Raw genomic sequence first — 21,014 nt, 5'->3', positions numbered from 1 at the left:
ATATGCACAAAAAATATGCCTAGGCATAGCCTAGTGCCAATTCACATGACTAAATTTAATCACGGGCAGTTACGCCAAGTAAAACTAAATTTAGTCATGTGGATGGGCACTAGGCTATGCCTAGGCATATTTTTTTGGCACTGATTTTTCAAGCACCATATATAAAATCTAGCCCCATACTTTTAAACTAACCTTTGTTTTGTGTGTATATTTATATTATATACAACTCCCCAATCCTACAGTAGAACCATATACTGAACCATTTAGCTGGTTGCTCTAAAAAGCTCAATGAAACCATCTTATCTAGACTTAACTTGTTCTCTGTTGCCCTTGTACAAGGGCCCACCTGCTTTGAACTCAGGCCCACCCAGCAGTGTCATAGGTGTGATGTGGCTGGTGGCAGTCACCAAGCCCCACCAACTGAAGTTTCCTGGCATCTCTCCCTCCCTTCTCCATAGCCAATTGGGTGTCTCTTAACTGCATTCCCCCAATCCCCTCCCCCCAGTACCTTTTAAGTCCTTTAGTTCTTTTCCAGTGGCGAGCAGTGACTCATACATGCTGCTAGAACCGGCCCTGAACCTTCCCTCTCACATAATTTCCTGTTTGCAGGACCAGGAATTTGCGTCAGAGTGAAGGCTCAGGGTCGGCACCAGGAGCAGGTACAGATGATACTGCAACCAACACATGTGGAAGGACATATTTTGGATTTAGTTTTTATCAATAATATTTCAGCCTGCTCTATATTTAAGTTACAAAGTAGAGAGGTGTGGTAGCCGTGTTAGTCCACTCTTAAAGGTTATCAATAGAAATCAAACAAAATAAAACATGGAAAAGAAAATAAGATGATACCTTTTTTATTGGACATAACTTAATACATTTCTTGATTAGCTTTCGAAGGTTGCCCTTCTTCGTCAGATCGGAAATAAGCAAATGTAGTAGTTACAAAGTATAAATTCAGTGCTTTGGTGTGATCATTGTTTAATTAAATTTAATTTGAGGGTTACAAAGTCTAAGATTAATTATCATTGTCCTAAGATGTTGAAGAAGAGACCTCCTTTTGAGGTATCTGATGTAGAAGCAAAGTTAGGTGATGGAACTTGTTGATTTTGAATCTTTGAATGTAAATGAAGCTACAAAACTATGGAATGAGTCTTTGGAAATGGTTCTTGATGAACTAGCTCCAAGGCAGGATGTGTTTTTTAAATATGGTCAAGTAGTCCCTTAAATTAATGATGTTAAAGTCAGTAAAAGATTATTGAGAGCTAGTAAGAAAGTTTGGAAGAAGTGTCCATCTAGGCCCAATCTGGATAATTATCATTTGAATTTACAACAATATAAGACATGTATTGTACACAAGACCTTTTATAACAAGAGGATTGAAGATTCTCCTTTACAATCAAGAGAATTGATTTCAACAATTAAGAGACTGACTTCACTAGATTCTACTCATCAAACACTGACTATTTCATCTCAGGATTTTGCTGAGGGCTTTTTGGGTAAGGTATTATCAATTATTGAAGAGTTTGAACCTGTAGCACTGCCTACCGAAATTGAATGCCCTTTAGTGAAGGAAGATCATTGGTCCTTGTTTGAGGATATTAATTTGGTTCATTTGAAAACTATTTTGCTAGTGTGACTAATTCTTATTGCTCCTATGATGCTTGTCATCCTATTGTTAAGAAAAATCCTTCTTTGGACCCTCCTGTCGTGTCTAATTATAGACCTATTTGCTCGTTACCACTTATAGCCAAAATAATTGAGAAGGCTGTCCATGAGCCGTTGATTGAGTTTTTAGAATGTTACCAAATTCTAGATAAATATCAATTTGGATTTCATTCTAAACACGATACTGAAACTCTGTTGTTCTCTATGTTTGATGTTAAAAGAACTGGTTTTGATAAGGGTGATTTCTTCTTTTTAGTTTTGTTAGATATATCAGCTGCTTTTGATTCAGTCAATTATGTGAATATGGCAAAGATTCAAGTGATGTTATTGTTGAGTTATCCAATATCAGATTTTCCTTTATCTTTTAATATTGATAATGTAAACATCTCATTGGTGAAAAAGATTCACTCATTAGGTGTTATTCTTGATTCTGCTCTAAATATGCAAGAACATATAAGGAAAATGATCTGTATTACTTTCTCCAGGCTTAGAGTAGTGCAATGTTTGAAAATGTATTTGTCAGTACAAAATTGTTGGATCGTAGTCCAAAGTACAGTAATTCCTTGTTTCAATTACTGTAATAGTTTGCTTTTAGGGTTACCTAAGAAAAGTCTGAAATTTTTCCAAGTTGCACAAACTTTTGTGGCCCAGATTTTGTTTGGTTTAAGCAAATTTGATCATATTTCACCAGTTTTGATGAGTTTACATTGGTTACTGGTTGAGTTTAGAATTCAGTACAAAATTTTATTACTTGTGTTTAAAGTTTTAACAAATACTATTTCTTGGACTATTGTTGCTACTCTGCATTTGCATCAACCATTACGGGCCTTCTTTTCGATTGATTACACTTGAGAAATGTAGGGCTAGGATGTTTGTTTTTTTTTTGTTACATTTGTACCCTGTGCTTTCTCACTCTTGGCATGCTCAATGCGGCTTACATGGGGCAATGGTGGGTTAAGTGATTTGCCCAGAGTCACAAGGAGCTGCCTGTGCCTGAAGTAGGAATTGAACTCAGTTCCTCAGGACCAAAGTCCACCACCCTAACCACTAGGCCACTTCTCCATGTAGCTGTGCCAAAATTATGGAATGAATTACCTTATTACGTTCATTCTTTGCAGTCCATCACTGAGTTTAAGAAGATGTTAAAGATAATTCTCTTTTAGCAAGCTTTTGGTACTGATATTATAAATGTATAAGATATGGGGATATCAATCTATGCATTGAGTTATGTTCAGCTAATTGTGTCAGACAGGTGATTCTGAAGATGTGTGAATGTATCTAGGTGGCATTCATAATTGTATTTATTTTTATGCTTTGTTTTGTTGTTTGTTTTAATTGTTGATGTTTAATATTATATATGTAAATGTTGTTATCCACTTAGAATCTATGAAATAATATGGAATATGAGATTTTTACAATAAACAATAAGTCGCTGTTCGCTGCTGGTGAAGAACTAAAGGACTTAAAAGGTACTGGAGGTTGGAGGAGTGCAGTTAAGAGACCCCCGATTGCCTGGGGGGGGAGGGGAGGGAGAGATGCCAGATGGGGGCAGGGTTCTTATGCCCACCCACCTTGTGCTCAGGCTCGCCCAAAATTGGGTGTCTGGCTACACCCCTGGTGAGTATGAAGAACAAGGCCCTAAAGTGAAAGTGGTTTTGTGGAACAGACCAAATGCATGTTTTGTTTTTTGTTTTTGTTTTTTTACTAAGGTTGCCAACTGGATCCATATTCACCTGTCAGGGTTGATCCAGTCCTAGGTTTACCCAATTAGATACTGGGACTTGTAGTTCTGATTTCCACATTGCATTCCTTAAGAAAAGTAAAATAATAAGTCCCTGCATGGAATGGGGTAAACCCAGAACTGATCAACCCTGGCAAATGAACCTGGATCCAGTTGGCAACCCTATTTTTCACTAAAATGAGGAGCTATTTCCCTGAATAAAATAAGTTGATAACCCAGCTACAGTGAAACAAGTCATGAGCCAGACAAATTACAGTGGAACAGTCTATTAACAACTAGTACTGGCTTGTCCAAGTTCACTCTTCCAGGGCCACAACCAGGCCAGATTTTCAGGACATCCCTAATAAATGTGTACGAGAGAGAGTTGCATACAGTAAAGGTAGTGGGCATGCAAATCTCTCTTATTTATTTATTTGTAGCATTTGTATCCCACATTTTTCCACCTATTTGCAGGTTCAATGTGGCTTACATTGTTCCGTAATGGTGAAGTACCACTTCCAGAAAAGAGAAATATATAGTTGAGGTATTGGAGACAGAGAGGATTAGGTATTCATGCACTAAAATTCATTAGGGATATCCAGAAAACCTAGCCTCTTTGCAGCCCTTTTAGAATTTGGACAAGCCTGCTATAGTGAATTTATTTATTTATTTGTTACATTTGTATCCCACATTTCCCCACCTATTTGCAGGCTCAATGTGGCTTACATAGTGCCAGAAAGGCGTTTGCAGATTCTGGTGTAACAAATACAATGTGATGTTGTGGTAAGATGAAGTTTATATGGCAGAGCCACAATAAGAATCGTAGAGTGGAGGAGTAGAGTTATGTACATTACGTGCTTTAGTTTTCTTGTGTAGCCGAGGTCAAGCATTTATGGAAACCTCTCAGAGAGATTCTCCTCCTGCACTAGTCAGATGGAGCTTGAGATGATAAAGCAGATTAACTGAGACTTCTCTCAGGATAGAGCAATAGCGTAGTTATGGAGGGGCCTCAGGGGCCTGAGCCCCTTCACTTTTGGCTCAGGACCCCTCTGCTTTCCTGGCTGGTAAAGATGCCAAGCCCCATCAGCCAAAGACCTCTCCTGCCTGAGTCACATCTTCAGCAGCACTTATTCAGCAGACACACTTTGCAGCTAATGCTGGCTCTCTTGCACCTGTTCAGTTCAGGTCTAACTGAGCATGCTCAGGAGAGTTAGCATTAGCGGCAAAGCACACCTTCTGAATAAGTACTGCTGCAGGCGCAACTCATGTAGGAGAGGTCTTCGGCTCAGGTATTTATAATTTTAGGAGCTGAGGGCAGAGATCGGGGCATGGGGGAGAGGAGAGAATTGTATGCCCACCCACCTTGGGCTAAGGCCCACCCAGAATTGGCCATCTGGCTACACCACCAGGATAGAGTGGGCAGAAGATTGTCATAGGATAGGGGTGGGCAACAATGGTCCTTGAGGACCACAACCCAGTTGGATTTTCAAGATTGCTACAATGAATATGCATGAGATTTCTCTGCACACAATGGAAGAAATACTGTACATGTAAATCAATCTCATGCATATTCATTGTGGAAATCTTGAAACCTGTGACCCTTGAGGACTATGCTTGTCCACCCCAGCATAGGAGATGATGCTCCAACTAGATACCTTGCAGCCATGGGCTGAGATGATCCGAAGGTCTGCAGGGACTCGGTCTCCTCCCTTGATTTCCACCAGGTCTCCCACCACGACCTCCTCAGCATTGAGCTGCATCTTCTCCCCCTCACGGATCACCAGTGCTTGCTGCATGTAATAGGGTATACATGCAACTCAGGTTAAAGAGAAATGTCTCTGCACATACAGAAACACCAGCACTAGCAACGGAATGATCATTCTGTCTGACATTCATCAGAAGGCTAAATGCATTACTTCTTATCTATGTCCCTACTACTTTCCACCTCTCTCTCATCAGGAGTCAATGGACAGTGTTCCTCTTTACATCATTCCATTTGGATGTCCCCAAGAAGTCATCATCTGTAATCATTGTCCTTAACCCTTCTCATCTCTCTCTCTCTTCTATTCTCTTTTGAGCTTCCCGTGACAAAAAAAGAAGCATCCTTTACTACCCACCCCTTTTCTTTCCAATTCCTTTCTTTTCTCATTTTCCCTACTCCCTCACCTGAGGCACCATGTTCTTGAAGGACTCCATGATCTTGGAGCTCTTCGCTTCTTGGTAGTAGGAAAAACATCCTGTGATGATGACAACAGCAGCTAATACAATACCCAGATAAAGCTGTGAAAAAGAAAGAGGGAAGAAGACAATCATCACTCCGAGGACTACAGTGTCATCTAGTATCAGCGAACACATGGAAACAAACTGCCTCCTATATTATGACAGATACAGTTGCATTCATCCCATCCACTCATACACTGGACAATTCATCAGTTCTTCTATTGTTTCCTAAGTAGTCTATCCATGGAAATTTGATACATATTTAAAAATCTTTCCTAGTTATACATACAGATCATGTTTTGAGTTCTCCATTTCAGGTATATTTCAAAACGTTAACAAAAGAAAACTTATGTAGAAGATTTATTCCAGGGGTAAAACTGATATAAAGAAATTCCTAGCAGCCACTGAGGGAAATTGAGAGACATAAGAAGTGATATTGTGAATGCCAAACATAGGCACAGTTTGCAGTAAGCCTGGGGTGGGGAGTGATACCCAACCCTGTTGTACGTTCTAATGCTGAATTAGAACCACCTCCTCCCACTACCAATATGGATTCCTTATCCTTTATCCACTCAAAATAAGCAGACTAAGTACATTGATGATGCCACAGTTCAAGCTTGGAATTTAAGCATTGCCATCATCTTCCCCGTTGAAAGAAGAATTGTGGTGGGATAGGGTTATTTCAATGATTTAAGGTTATCAAAAAGGAAACTTCACCAATTGGAATAAGCCTAGCATAACATGGACAAAATTTAAAAATATAGAATAGATGTGGAAAAAATCCAAAGGGATATTTCGAAGGATTATATTTTATTGGCTTACAATTCAACTAAGGAGTTATTCTTTATAGAAAATGAATTGCTAGAAAGTGCCCCTTTATCTCAAAACTTGATTATGGCAAAATCTACTCAAGAGCTGGCAGTTGTCTGTAATAAGAAAACTGTGGAGATCTAATCGTCATTTTCTATTCCATTCAATTTGCCCAGGGGTACTCTGAAAGATGTTACTCAGCCTTTTATTGAGAAGAGAATGGAATGGTTATAAATTTGAAGTGTGATACATTTGGCAATTTTGATATTTTGGATTTTAAGATGATGGAAAACCATGTAACATAGTAGATGATGGCAGAAAAAGACCTGCACGGTCCACCCAGTCTGCCCAACAAGCTAAACTCATATGTGCTACTTTTTGTGTATACCCTACTTTGATTTGTACCTGTCCTCTTCAGGGCACAGACCGTATCAGTCTGCCCAGCACTATCCCCACCTCCCAACCACCAGCCCCGCCTCCCACCACTGGCTCCGGCACAGACCGTATAAGTCTGCCCAGCACTATCCCTGCCTCCCAACCACCAGCCCTGGCACAGACCGTATAAGTCTGCCCAGCACTATCCCCGCCTCCCAACCACCAGTCCCGCCTCCCACCACCGGCTCTGGAACAGACCATATAAGTCTGCCCAGCACTATCCCCGCCTCCCAACCACCAGCCCCGCCTCCCACCACCGTGGTTCACAGCTAAAGGTAGACCCTGCCCGTCCCATCTGTTTTAATGTCTTCATAGCCCCAGTGTTGCTACTCCTCATTGATACTGTGGGAACTTCCCTCTCAACAGAAGAGTTTCCCTTGTTGATGAAGCAAACACAGCTTCAGCTAGTGTTACAAAAGCATAATCTGTATCCCACCCTTCCTCAGAATTATTGTCCAGTTTCTAATCTTTCAGTAATAGCTAAAATAATTGAATCATGTATCTCTTCAAAATTGCATGATTTTATTGTTAACCACTGATAAGCAAGACCCACCACAGTCAGGGTTTAGATCAGATTATAGGATAAAGACTCTACTGATTTTATTGTTGACTGACATGTAGATGTTGATGGATCGGGGAGGGGAATCAGGATTACTTCTCCTCCTCAGTCCATCAGCAGCCTTCAATATGGTTACTCAGTATATTTTATTATATCAGCTGAATGAGCAGCTTGCTGGTTTCTTCCTTTCATATAGATCACATACTTTTTTAGGCTAGCATTTGGTGATTACCCTTGATTTACATTTGGTCTTTTTGATTGTATATTATTTTTAAGTATTTGTTTAAACATTTTTTTAGTTATTTGTTGCATTTGTATTATCTTGTATGAATGTACTTTGTTTACTGTTTAGACTGTTAAGACATAGAAGTATATAAATGTTGTAAATAAATAAATGCAGTGCTTTTAGATGGTCAAGGATCTTCAATGCCAGTATTGCCCTGGGTTGTTCCCTAAGGTATAACTTTTTCTTCAATCCTTTTTATCAGATTTTATCAAATAAATCAAGAAAAACGCTTCTTGTACACCACTGCATTGAAAGGAGTAAAATGAATTACACAAAAGAGACAGAAAGAAGAAATGTCTTCATGAATGCTTCCAGTCCACCCTTGTTTGTTTGGAAGACAAAGCACTTGACACAAATAAAGCATCACAGTCTCATAAAATAAAAGAGCACCTGTATGAAACTTGACATATAAGAAATGAAAAAGGACTTAAGAATTCACAAGATTTAATGGAGCAAGAGATGAGGCAGCAACTGGTACCTAGCCAATTCTGGTGGTCAGAGCAGCAGTGAGGTGGGAAGGATCATAGAAAATATATTTAAGAGATTATATTTTATACTGCATTTGCAAGGAAAATTCTATCAGAGGAGGTCCTTCCCTCCCCACTCCCCCCCCCCCCCCCCCCCCCCCCCACATACACAGTTACAGAACTGTAGGCTGTAACGGTAAACATTATTCATGCTTCTTTTGATTTGTTTGAGTAATCTTCACCTCATTTGAAAATATTCCAACCTTACAGTTCAGGAGCTGGACCTTCTGATGCTTGAAAATCAACCAGAGAATCCAGTCCCTGTCTGTTTCCAACACTAAGGGGTCTTTTTATGAAGCAACGGTAGGGATACCACTTGGGTAGCATCTGGCAATACAGCACAACCTCCGGGCATACCCGGGCACCTGGCGGTAGTTCTGAGTTTTCTGCATGCCATTTCCTGCACTAGAAAATAAATTTTACTTTCTTGGGGGGGGGGGGGGCGGGGAGTAGACATTCCCAGTAGTAATCAGGCAGCGTGGGCACATTGCTGTACACTGCCCAATTACCTCAGGGTTAGGCTTGTGCTCTTACTGCCTGCTAAATAGGTGACAGTAATGGCTTAGGCAGTAAATGGCTGCACGCTAATTTTGATATTAGTGCACAGCCATTAATGACTAAAAAATGCTTTTTTCCTGCCGCGGTAAAAAAGTGGCCATACACATGGCAATCCCATGCGCCAACACTACCGCAGGTCACTTTTTACCACTGCTTGGTAAAAGGGCCCCTAAATTAGCAACCAGTGTAGTCAAAGTTACTTTTGCCTTCTTCATTCTCCAAGAGCTGAGTTAAATTAAGAAAGTCAGCTGATAATTAAGAATTTTTATCATGAACTTTCTCACCTTTCTTTTCAACAAAAGAGAAAAGATAGTAAATTCTGAACATGGGGAGGGAGGAATTCTTGGGTATCTTAAGTATATAAAGAGTATATATGAAGACAGAAAGGAGATGTTTGTTTATATGAAAAAGTTATGTGAAATGTTATGTTCACGATGATCTGGCAGTGCCCTGCACCGGATTGAAGTTTTAGACAGTCTGCAGTTACTTTGAATTACAGCATGGGTGTCCTATTTCCTGATATGATGGAGCAATGAAGGCTTTCTCAAGCTAAGTGGCATTTGGGGGGGGGGGGGGGTTGTTTTGGAGGGGGGGGGGGTTGATGTTGCTCCATTTTTTTTTCTTGATAGATAATTGTTTGAGATTGCTGGTGGCCTTTTTCTCTCCATTTGGAGGCAGTTAGCACGCCAGCTTGAACTGGGGTTTTTTGAATTTTGGGATTGTTCCCTTTTTCTAGTGTTTATGTGCATTATTGTACCTTCACACTTTTTTTGAATGTTAGACTTATTTATAGATTTTTGCATGTGCTTGTACCTTATTCTGTTAAGTGGGGGTTTTTTGAACCAGCAATTTATCTCCCTTTTAGGGGAGTATTTTGTGCTGGTTCTTTTTCTCCTCTTACCCTGTTTCTGGCCAATGATATTACTGGAGTCCCATATTTGATAGTGGCATATTTGTAACTTTATGTGTTGGTCCTATCTGGAGATTTGAGGTCATGTTTATTTAATAATTCATTTAAGGGTAGTTTCCTTGTGAATTAGGTGCTAGCACTGTAAAAATTATTTTCAAACTACATTTTTTTGGATTTTCTTGAGTATATAACTATGAAATATATTCAATACAAATTAATTGCTTGGTCACATTTCCCAAGTTTTCCATTTTGCTATATAAAAGAAGATGATCTTTAATCAGACAGTCCTCTAACATCCCTATTATCCAGTTTTTCTTTAAATAGGTTCAGATGATTATAATTTCCATCCACAGTCTGTTCTAAATTACTGATTCTAACAGTCACGCCGTGCAATTGGGTACTTAAGGTTTGAATCTGGAATACTAAAATCTTTTCTAATTCTGCAGTAGCATCCCATATGTTGTCCAAACTCATAATCTTAGGCTTCAGCTGAGTAACAGGAACAGAAGTAATGATCACTCTTCTCATCACCGTAGTGTTTCATCCAGTAGGCTCTTCACACCAAACTGATCTCAAAGTATATTGCAATTCCAGGACCTAGAAACTGGTCTGCTCTGCATCCCAATCAAAACCCTTGTGGTATGTTGGAATCACATTTTTCTCATTCCAAGAATTCCTGGAGGGAGACACCCCTCTCCCACCAACAAAATGACATCTTCATCCTGGACCAAGAGTGCCTCCAATGAAAAGGACTTGGTTTGATCAGATGGGGTTCTTCCTCTGCTTAGGAGATGGAAAAAGTTCTGGACAGGGCAGCAGCTCTTCTTCCCATATCACACCCGCCAGTGGTTTTTCACTGATGCTGGGCTGCAGCTGCTGCTTGAACAATTTGCTCAGCAGGACCAACTGGTGATGAAGACTCTGAAATGCTTAACCATATCAAAGATAATAGCAAAAAAAAGAGATAAACAGGAATCCATCATCTTGCTCCATCCCCGTCTCTGATCTACTTAATATATAATTTTGATCCCTAGAATTAGTCATATAAAGTTTGGGGGTTAAGGTATTAAATTTAGAAAGATGATATACAAATTTTGTTCCCTTGGAATTGGAATTCAACGGAATCATTAAAATAATTTAACAACTGTTCTAATGCCCTTCAACTTTGAATGAACAGGAATAAAATCATGGAAAATAGACATTTTAAGAGTCAGTAATTCTTCTCTACTAGAAGTCTTTTCTATGCTTAGTTGTAATGGTTTACAGTTAAAGCATATGTAAAAAAGCATGGGTGTCATTTGGATTCTATTCTGACTCTAAACCTAGAGGCTCAGATGTCAGCAGTCTCAAAGAAAAAGCACTGAGATCTGCTCTGTCCTGAAACCATAGGATTATTGCTGCTGTTCTTAGCTACAGGGAGTCTGTAACACTATTTAGGGAAAGGGATTGACATACTACCTTTCTGTAATTATATTCAAAGTGGTTTACATAGTATATACAGGTACCTTGGGAAATGGAGGGTTAAGTGACTTGTTCAGAGTCACAAGCATCTACAGTGGGAACTGAACCCAGTTCCCCAGGATTATGGTCTGCTGTACTAACCACTAGGCTACTCAAACATAAACATGATCAGTATATTACAGATAGTTCAGGATGTGGCCACTAGGGTGTTTACATGTGGTACTAGATGGGATAAGGTATCTCCTCTCTTGCACTCTACATTGCTTATCAAAAGAATCTTATATATAATTTTAATCAGTGTATTTGGTCTATCCGTCTATTTCTGATCTGGGCCTTAGCTATTGAAGGAACCCTTTTACCAAACAGCATTAAAAAGACATTTGAGTCATTAATGGCCGTGCACTAACATCAGAGTTAGCATGCAGCCATTTACTGCCTGAGCCCTTACCGCCATCTATTTAGCAGATGATAAGGGCTCACACGCTAACCTGGCTGTAATTGAGCAGTGCACAGCAATGTGCCCACACTACCCAATTACCACCGGGAACTCCTACTCCCCCCATGCTAGAAAATAAATTTGATTTTCTAGTGCGGGAAATGGTGTGTGGCAAACTCAAATTACTTCCGGGTGCAGCTAAGTGCCCAGCGGTAGTGCTCTTTTGTCGCATGTTGCCCACACAGTAGTCCTACCACCGCTTGGTAAAAGGACCCCTAAGGGAGAAAATCCCCAAATACAAGTCATCTTGTCTTTTGTAGTTCAGACAATGAACCCGGTATTGCCCTCACCAGACACATTTCAGCTGGAGAAACCTATTGTCTGGAGTAAGCTACTTCTGCGATTGAAAGCTGCAGAGCACTATCATTTATTCCATCATAAGTTAAAAACCTGGCTCTTTGGCAATGTTCAGCCCTGTTCAGGGGGAACATTCCGAGTTTACCATGCTCTTTTGGAAAGTGGTTAGGTTGGTATGGAGATTATTATATTTGCATTATTACATATAAGCAGGTGGGTCTCCTGAGCCTTGGTTTTGCAACTTTCCAAGGAGAAGCTATTCCAGTGTAAAACCTGCATACATGTGCACTCCTAAACTTGTGGCATCCTTTGTATCATGTATGTAGAGGAAAGAGTGGGAATGGGACTGCACAAACTTCTCTCACTATAATCTACTCACATGCAGACTACTCAGCAACATCAAGTGACTAAGCAACAGTTACTATATCTTCCAAATATTGTAGTAATGTCAAATACCAATGGGGATGGCCTGAGGATGCTGCTGGGAGTCTCCAGTCATGGCCCATGTGTGATAGTCATTTCTCACAGATTAGGGTAGGCATGACACTCATCCTACAGGGTGAAAGAGTAACATTTTTCAGGAATAGCAATGCTCTCCCAACGTGGAGATAAACACTAAAAAGGGACCATGCCTGCCCCTGCCCCTCAACACACATACATACAGCCTGTGAGGTTACTGTTCCTGGCTGTCCATCAAACATTGTATATCTCTTGAATATAATTTGGACAAACTTATAAAAGGAATCAATGATAAAGTAATGTCCATCCACATAAGTCTCCCCAGAAGTAGGTATGCAACCATCATTAGAACCTCCACCTCTACCAAAACTCACACTGATGATGTCAAGGATGCCTTCTTTTATCAGCTGGAGAAAGCCATAAGCGACATCCCTTGTAATGATACATCAATAATCACAGGTAATTTCAGTGCCAGAATTGTGTGTGGTAGCAGTCTCATGGACCAGAGTGCTGAGGCACTATGGCATCGACAGAACCAATGGAAATGGTCTACCACTTCTGTCCAAATGCACTGAGCATAAGCTTCCAATCACCAACACTATGCTCCAGCAGCTAAATAAATAAAAGACAAACTGGATGCTTCATGCTCCAAGTTCGAGCAATCTTCTAGAGGATAACACTGCCAGATAGAGGGGATGTTCATGATGTAAAGATCAGATAAATTACTAGAGGTGCAGATTGCTGGTCTGATCACATGTTAGATGTTCCTCCAGTTACAACCAAAAAAGCAGCACTGTGGACAAAAACCTTCAAAAAAATTAAATATCACTAAGCATAAAGATCTAAAAATTCAAGAAGTGTTAAAATGTAAACCTATTGCATGGCTCCCAAGCTCTACCTTCATGGAAGCCCTTTCAAGGAAACTCCATAGTGCAGAATGAATATATCTGAGGCAAAGACAATTTAGTGAGGAGGGATTTGGAAGGGTAAACCCAAGGTCCCATTGGAATGAAGAAGTCACCAGGATAAGGAGTCTTTCTATTCCTCTGTCACATATATGCTCTCCCTAAAGCTCTTGGCAATTTAGTTTCACTAGGATTTCAGGGTCCATCCATGTAGAGCATTCCATTAGGTTCAATATTCTCACCATGGATGTCAGCTAACTCTAAATGATCTCTTCCACAACAAACAGCTTATATTTTGAAAATCATATTTAAAAGACCCCCTAAAAATTTCAATTGAAGTGTCAGGCTCAATTGGACTTAGGAAAAAGAATGATGAAATCTACTGACTGCAACATGTAGAAGGTGATGATTATCCACAATTCACAAACAGTATGTCACAGGCTGGTTCTTTTCATCATGATTTGAGCTCTACCCAAGGGTTTGGGAGTCACACAGGTGGCAACTAATAATCTATGAAGTTCCCAACCGTGCTGCTGTCTGTAGTCCAAATTTCTTCTGAGTCCTCACCATATTACATCTAGTGCCCCAGTGACAATCAGTACCACTATTGATTTCTTTTTCCAAATTTTCACCAGTTCTATTTGCAGATCTCAGTATTTTGTGACCTTTTGAAATGTCGTATCTTCCACATTACTGTCTCTTAGAAGACTAATCAAACATTGCTCTTTTCAATGACAGTAATGTCCAAGGTGTTATGCTCTATGTGTTTGTCGGTATGGATTTTGAAATCCCATACATTTTTGCTTGATGATTTTCAATAACTTTATCCATAATTTCATGCTTCCAGTAGTTCTTATTGACTGGGAATCCATATTTGTTGCATAAAAACCACTGTATTATTTTGCCCATTCGATCATGTCTGGTTATATACTCAGTCTGCGCACATTTGCTACATTCAATTAGTATGATCAACCATTTCATCTTGTGTTTGACAACTGACATTTACTATCACTGCTGTTCTTTATTGGTTTTGCTTTGATGACATTTATGCATAATTCTGGTTCTTGGACAGCAAAAATCAATCCCATTTGCCACTGCCATGCTCTGATATCCAATTTTCCTTCTGTATCTTTCAAACAAATTCCCTGGTTTTCCAATTCTTTAATCTCTTTCAAGTTGTTGCTTTACATATTCTTGTTTAGGATCCAGCTCTGTATATAGTCCTTCCTTTTGAATTTCAGTCAGTATCTTTTCAGTGCTGCTTTCCCATAATTGTTTAGCCCTCTTTTTTTCCTCCTCCATTGTTTGTTTTACCTGCAGAATTGTCCACCTATTTTTCTTAAAATGTGTAGCCTATCGATGTCACTGTGAGGGTGCAGGGCATGACTCAAGAGTCATCAATTTTCTGACTTGTTAGTTAAGTTTTTGAGGTCTATCTGATTCCAGTTGACTATTCTTGCAGTGTATCAAATAGAGTTAGGCCCACCTTAAGGATTTTCCTTCATTGTTTACAATATTATTTGCTTATATTTGTCTTTATTAGGTTGTGCAAAATATCTGATGCTTCCAGGATGCCCAAATATGTATAAGCTTCATCAGGTGCTAAACATCTGATGGCTGTTGCATTGGCAAGTTGTATGCAATCTTGTAATTTAGGAGCTTACCACACGTTAAAAACACCTACCACAGGGCACACTGAGGTATCCCGTGGTACTTTTGGTATGTATGCACACTTCCCACATGTGTTTGGGGACAGAGAGTGGGCGTGTTTAGATGTAGTTAAGGGCTCATGCACTAATGGCCATGCGCTCATGAAAAAATTAGCGCATGGCCATTATTGCCAATATACAAAAATCGGCCATTTAACCCTGCTTTAAAAGGTGGCCTCAGTGCGGGGGAAACCCAAATGCTAGTAATAGTGCAGGAAAACCCCCAAAAAAGGTACTCTCAGGGAAGGAGGTTGAGAAAGGTAGGGGGGAGATGCCAGACCATGGCAGAGGGGGAAGCAAGATGGGAGAGTGAAGGGCAAGAGGATGGGTGCGGGTGGGGGCAGGGGTCCAGGTACGCCAACTCATCCTTGCCTCAGGTGGCAGATTGCCTAGGGCCACCCCTGTCATCACTAAACAGTATTTAGTAATGATTCCATTTCAAGTTTAGTTTAGCATATAATTTTTGATTGTCTATGTAGAAAAGGTGAGAGATGTTTTACCTTATTTTGACAATTGGTAGGAAAATGGATGGTAAAAGTTAGTGATTGCAACACAGATGGTGATAATGATGATGTTGGTTATGCCCTCATGTGTGGCACATCACAACCAGTCTTGACTGGTTGTAACGCCATTAATTCGGGCCCACTCAAAGTTCTGAGAATCGTAGAAATATTGGCATAGAATGTATGCTATTCCAAGTAGGATTGTTTTTTTTTTACAAAATTGATGGAGTTACTGTATGTATTTTAAATTTAAAGTTTCCAAGTATTTTGGGAGTCCAATTGGAATTGCTCCAACAGCTCCAATCACAATTGGTTGATCAACACTTTTTTCCTCCAAAGTCTTTTTATTACTACTACCGCTATTGTTTATATAGCACCACAAAACATATGTAGCACTTAAGAGACTCACAGCTATCTTTCTGAGCCACTCTGAGTGACATCTGTGCTAGGACACCTGCTGCTGGAGTCATCGTGCTCTTGTCTCAAACATTTATTTGAATTTCTGATAAAGCTACTGGCTTCTTGCTAGGATATGGTGAAGAAAATTGATGCCAAATAAAGAAATGTTCCTGTTCACTGAAGAAAGGCACCCCAAAGAAGTTTGACCACTGGCTTGCCAGGACAGTCCTACTAAATAAAGGGGGGGGGCATAATCGAACGGGGCGCCCAAGTTTTCCTGAGGACGTCCTCGCAGGATGTCCTGGCGAAGGGGCGTGGAAACCCGTATTATTGAAACAAGATGGGCGTCCATCTTTCATTTCGATAATACGGTCGGGGATGCCCAAATCTCAACATTTAGGTCGACCTTAGAGATGGTCATCCTTAGAGATGGTCATCCCCGGTTTTCAGTGATAATGGAAACCAAGGACGCCCATCTCAGAAACGACCAAATGCAAGCCATTTGGTCATGGGAGGAGCCAGCATTCATAGTGCACTTGTCCCCCTCACATGCCAGGACACCAACCGGGCACCCTAGGGGGCACTGCAGTGGACTTCAGAAATTGCTCCCAGGTGCATAGCTCCCTTACCTTGGGTGCTGAGCCCCCCCAAAACCTACTCCCCACAACTGTACAGCACTACCATAGCCCTAATGGGTGAAGGGGGGCACCTACCTGTGGATACAGTGGGTTTGTGGTGGGTTTTGAAGGGCTCACATTTACCACCACAAGTGTAACAGGTAGTGGGGGATGGGCCTGGGTCTGCCTGCCTGAAGTGCACTGCACCCACTAAAACTGCTCCAGGGACCTGCATACTGCTGTTAGGGAGCTGGGTATGACATTTGAGGCTGGCAAAAAATATTTTTAAAGTTTTTTTTTAGGGTGGGAGGGGGTTAGTGACCATTTGGGGGAGTAAGGGGAGGTGATCCCAGATTCCCTCCGGTGGTCATCTGGTCAGTTCGGGCACCTTTTTGAGGCTTGGTCGCAAGAAAAAATGGACCAAGTAAAGTTGGCCAAGTGCTCGTCAGGGACGCCCTTCTTTTTTCCATTATTGGCCGAGGATGCCCATTTGTTAAGCATGCCCCAGTCCCGCCTTCGCTATGCTTCTGACACGCCCCCGTGAACTTTGGTCGTCCCCACGATGGAAAGCAGTTGAGGATGCCCAAAATTGGCTTTTGATTATGCCGATTTGGGCAACCCTGGGAGAAGGACGCCCACCTTGCGATTTGTGTTGAAAGATGGGCGCCCTTATCTTTTGAAAATAAGCCTGAAAGTATCAGACCAGCAAGGCAGAGATCTGGAAAAGTAATAAAACATGGAAATGTGCCAAAATCCTATTGGCTATCCTGATGGATCTGGTGTATTATCATCTTGATAAAAATGAATCAGTGCTGTTGGTGTTCTTTAAACTTTCTTCACCCTTTGCTCTAGTGGACACCATGTTATTGAGTCCCAGGTGTAGAAACTTGGGGATAAGTTGAAAGGTTTCAGACTGGATCACCTCCTTTTTGACAGATTTCATGTTTGATATAGGAGTGAGTGGTCAGAGGATAAATAGTTAAACTGGGGTATACTGCAGGATTCCCCTTTGATCCCCTTGCTTTTTAATATCTATCTGCAATCATTGCGAGAATTAGTGTGATTGTTTGAGCTGGGCTTTATTGCTTATTCAGCTGATATACAGCTGGCGATATCACTGGGTAAGGATGTGAATGGGTTCATTAAACAGCTGCATAAATGCCTGATATGCAATCAGCTTTGGAAGCAGGAAAGCAGACCGTTTTGAATGTTTTAACATCTGAATGCCTCTGTACTGGAGGTATGGACTGAGATGAACAAAGTGTGGGTGTAGTTAGGACACAATGCAGTGAGTGAAGCTTAGACTGGTAGTGTATTAAGGAGTGTTTATGACAAGCTATGGGCTCCTTTTACAAAGCAGCATTACCAATTAGCGTGCGCTGAATGCGGAAAAGCCCATGAGAATTGAATGGGCTTCTTTGCATTCAGCACATGCTAATCGGTAGCACTGCTTTGTAAAAGGAGCCCTACGATTGCTAAAATAGCTATTGCCTAATTTGGATGACAAGGCTGTTCAGGTAGTTGTACGGACTATGGTAATAAGTGTTCTAGACTATTGCAATGCTCTGTACATTGACATTTCTAATAAAGTAATCTGGAAATTCCAGATGAACTGTGACCCAGCAGCACGTTTTCTTACAAACGTATGGAGGAAAGAGAGTGCATACCCAACATTGGTCAAATTACATTGGCTCTCGTTGAAAGACAGATATTCTACTTTCACAGTACTCAGAAACCAGACTGGGTAGACGCCATCAGCCTTTGCATAATATCCCGATTAACGTTCTATCAAAATGTTTGGACTAGATGGGCTAAGACATTTTCAGTGGTGGCTTTTGAGTTGTGGGATGCCCTCTTGTGTCAATGAATAATGCTTTTTTTGTTGGTAAACATTTGAAAATTGTCTTGTTTCCATGACAGAGATTTGGTAGAGGAATACAATAGTTTCCTGCTTGTGGGTGGCAGGACTTAATGGCCAAGCTGGAGGTTCCCTTGCAGTTGAAGAATTGAAGATATGATTGTTTTATTTCTATTCTGATATGTTTTTATATTGTATACCAGCTTGAATGACTGATGGCACTGCTGGTATATAAGGTTTTAAAAATAACTAAAATAAAAATTACAAGTAACACTAGACAAACTTTGACAAAACAGCCAGACTGAGAAAGAGAGAGAATTTCTCAAGAAATTATGCTGAAAGCAGAAAAAATATTTGAAAGGTTTGACAGACAGAGAATAGTAAGAATCTGCAGTGATGCTGCAGCATGGGGACTGTTACACACAAGTAGATAATAGTCTCTGCTTTTTAATGACAAAAAGTACAAAATCCCTACAGCCTAACAACAGATATCATATAAATACTCTGGAGAACTATGCCCCTGGGCACAAAGATGATTGCTTTTTCACTCACATTGTCTCCAGCTGGATCATCTTCCATGCCCGCTTGGATACCATAGGCAAGGAAACAGAGGATGGCACCAATCCACAGAAGAATGGAGAAGCCTCCGAAGAGTTGTCGGCAGAACTTTATCCACTCTGGGGTAGTAGGAGGTGGTGTGAGGGCATTTGGACCATCACGAGCCAAGATCTCAGCAGCTTTACTGAGTGTCAGACCCTGGGAGAGTAACAAATACACTCAGATAAATAAATTGTCAACAAGTCGGCTGGAGCAAGACCAGAGGCACACAACAATTTAGAAATTGAAAGCCCCTCATCTCTAAGACTGGGTAACTCATGGGGATGGGATGCAAAAACTTTCACTTTTAAGACTGGGTGACTCAGAGCATTGGCAAAGGAATACAGAGCCTGTCATCTATAGGAACACATGGCTCGGAGGATTGGAACAAGGAAGCAGCATCTTTCAATGCAAGGACTAGATGTCTCAGAGGATGAACTTCAAGACACAGTGTATTTTGTCTCTAGTTTTTTCTCTCCTTTACTCACCTGCACACAATCTGTGTTATACTTCCTACAGACCTCCTCCACTGACATCTTGTGCTCCGTCTGTCCAAAAAGGATAAAAACAACAACAAAAACAGATTTTAATTGTTATTGTGATATATAGAAGATATTATTTACCTACAGCACCTTCAACTGTGAGTCTTCCCACAGCCAGCACTCCTGCAGGCTGCAGTTGGCATAGCGGTAAGCTCTCCTGCTACTCCCAGCACTATTTCCTCATTATTTGACCTGACTCACCATGGCCACTTCCTTCTTCAAATCATCCATCTCCTTCTTTGGGACCATCCCTTTGCCTGTCTTAGGTGAATCGGTGCTATCTTTGTTGTCCTGCGTGGTAGCCACACGGTAACTGTCCGACCGTCCATACTGTGTGGAGAGACAGACAAAGAAGTTCCATTGGTTACAAAAGAACAGAGTCTGGAGAACCTGGTGAGTAAGTAGAAGCTGGAAGAACAGGTCAGGCATTGTCCCCTGACTGCTATCTTCTCATACTCACCCTTGTAATATCCTATGTAAATTTAGAAAATAATAACAGATATGAATGCATCTTTACATATGCTATAAGGTGTCTTAGATTGTAAGCTCTTTGAGCAGGGACTGTCTTTCTTCTATGTTTGTGCAGCGCTGCGTATGCCTTGTAGCGCTATAGAAATGCTAAATAGTAGTAATAGTAGTAGTAGTCTTGGGCAGTTCTCCAGACCTGAAGAGGTGGAGTAGCAGAAAAACAAGAGTTAAAATGCAACCACAGTGCAGAGTAAAAGAAAGGAAGAAAAAGCAGCCTTGTTGGCAACCAGTAATAAGTTTATTAAAAAGAGCAGATTTAAAAATAGGGATCTAAGTGTTCAAGATATTCAGACAAATGCCTGACATGTTTCGGCACAGATTGCCTGCCTCAGGGGCAAAGTCAACTTTATCAGCTTATGATCCCATCTATGAGAACATATAAATAAGGGACATATAAAAATACTTCTATAGGCAAACCAGTAATCAAAACATACAAACAGAAAAGAAACTGAGTTTTATCTAGTTATTTTTTCTAGGAATTTGCTCTGGGATTCATTGTGACAACTTTTGAGAATTTCAGATGTTTACACCAAAGATATTTTCACAAATAAATTCATTTCCACTGTATTTTAACAATTTTATAATGGTGTGGGTGCAGTTTAAGATTTTTTCTTTAATCCTTCATGGGTCCTATGGTTTCTTCCTTTTTATTTTCTGTTTGTATGTTTTGATTTTTGATTTGTCTCTGTTCTTATACATCCTTTATTTGTAGGTTCTCATAAATCGGATCAAAATCCTAATAAGGTTGAATTTGCCTGTGAGGCATTTCACTGATTATCGTGAGCACTTAGGGGCCCTTGTACTAAGCTGTGTTGGGTGCTAACACGTACCTAACACAGCTTAAAATTGCATATTGTGGGACACGCTCAGCAGGGCCGCCAAGAGACACAACCGGGGTAGGACTGGACCACCACCCATGTGCACCACCCCCCTCCCCAGACCACCACCGCCCA

General features: G+C 40.7%; 1 protein-coding gene across 2 annotated transcripts in view; it reads right to left on the bottom strand.

The window, feature by feature from the left end:
• The window catches only part of ATP1A3 (ATPase Na+/K+ transporting subunit alpha 3), a 96,245-nt gene that overhangs the window by 29,025 nt on the left and 46,206 nt on the right, over nt 1-21,014 (bottom strand). The window contains exons 2-6 of one of the 2 annotated variants that reach the window (XM_030211516.1): nt 19,735-19,863; nt 19,480-19,539; nt 18,947-19,150; nt 5,552-5,665; nt 5,041-5,175 (exon numbers count right to left, since the gene is read on the bottom strand). In XM_030211516.1, coding sequence (XP_030067376.1) covers nt 5,041-5,175; nt 5,552-5,665; nt 18,947-19,150; nt 19,480-19,539; nt 19,735-19,863 — 642 coding nt within the window. The remainder of the gene's footprint in view (nt 1-5,040; nt 5,176-5,551; nt 5,666-18,946; nt 19,151-19,479; nt 19,540-19,734; nt 19,864-21,014) is intronic. The other variant, XM_030211518.1, reaches the window with a different exon arrangement.

This window comes from Microcaecilia unicolor, chromosome 8 (genome assembly GCF_901765095.1).
Source record: "Microcaecilia unicolor chromosome 8, aMicUni1.1, whole genome shotgun sequence".
Lineage (NCBI taxonomy): Eukaryota > Metazoa > Chordata > Amphibia > Gymnophiona > Siphonopidae > Microcaecilia > Microcaecilia unicolor.
The sequence above is the reverse complement of the archived record's forward strand: the minus strand, read 5'-3'. Positions and strand labels throughout refer to the sequence as shown.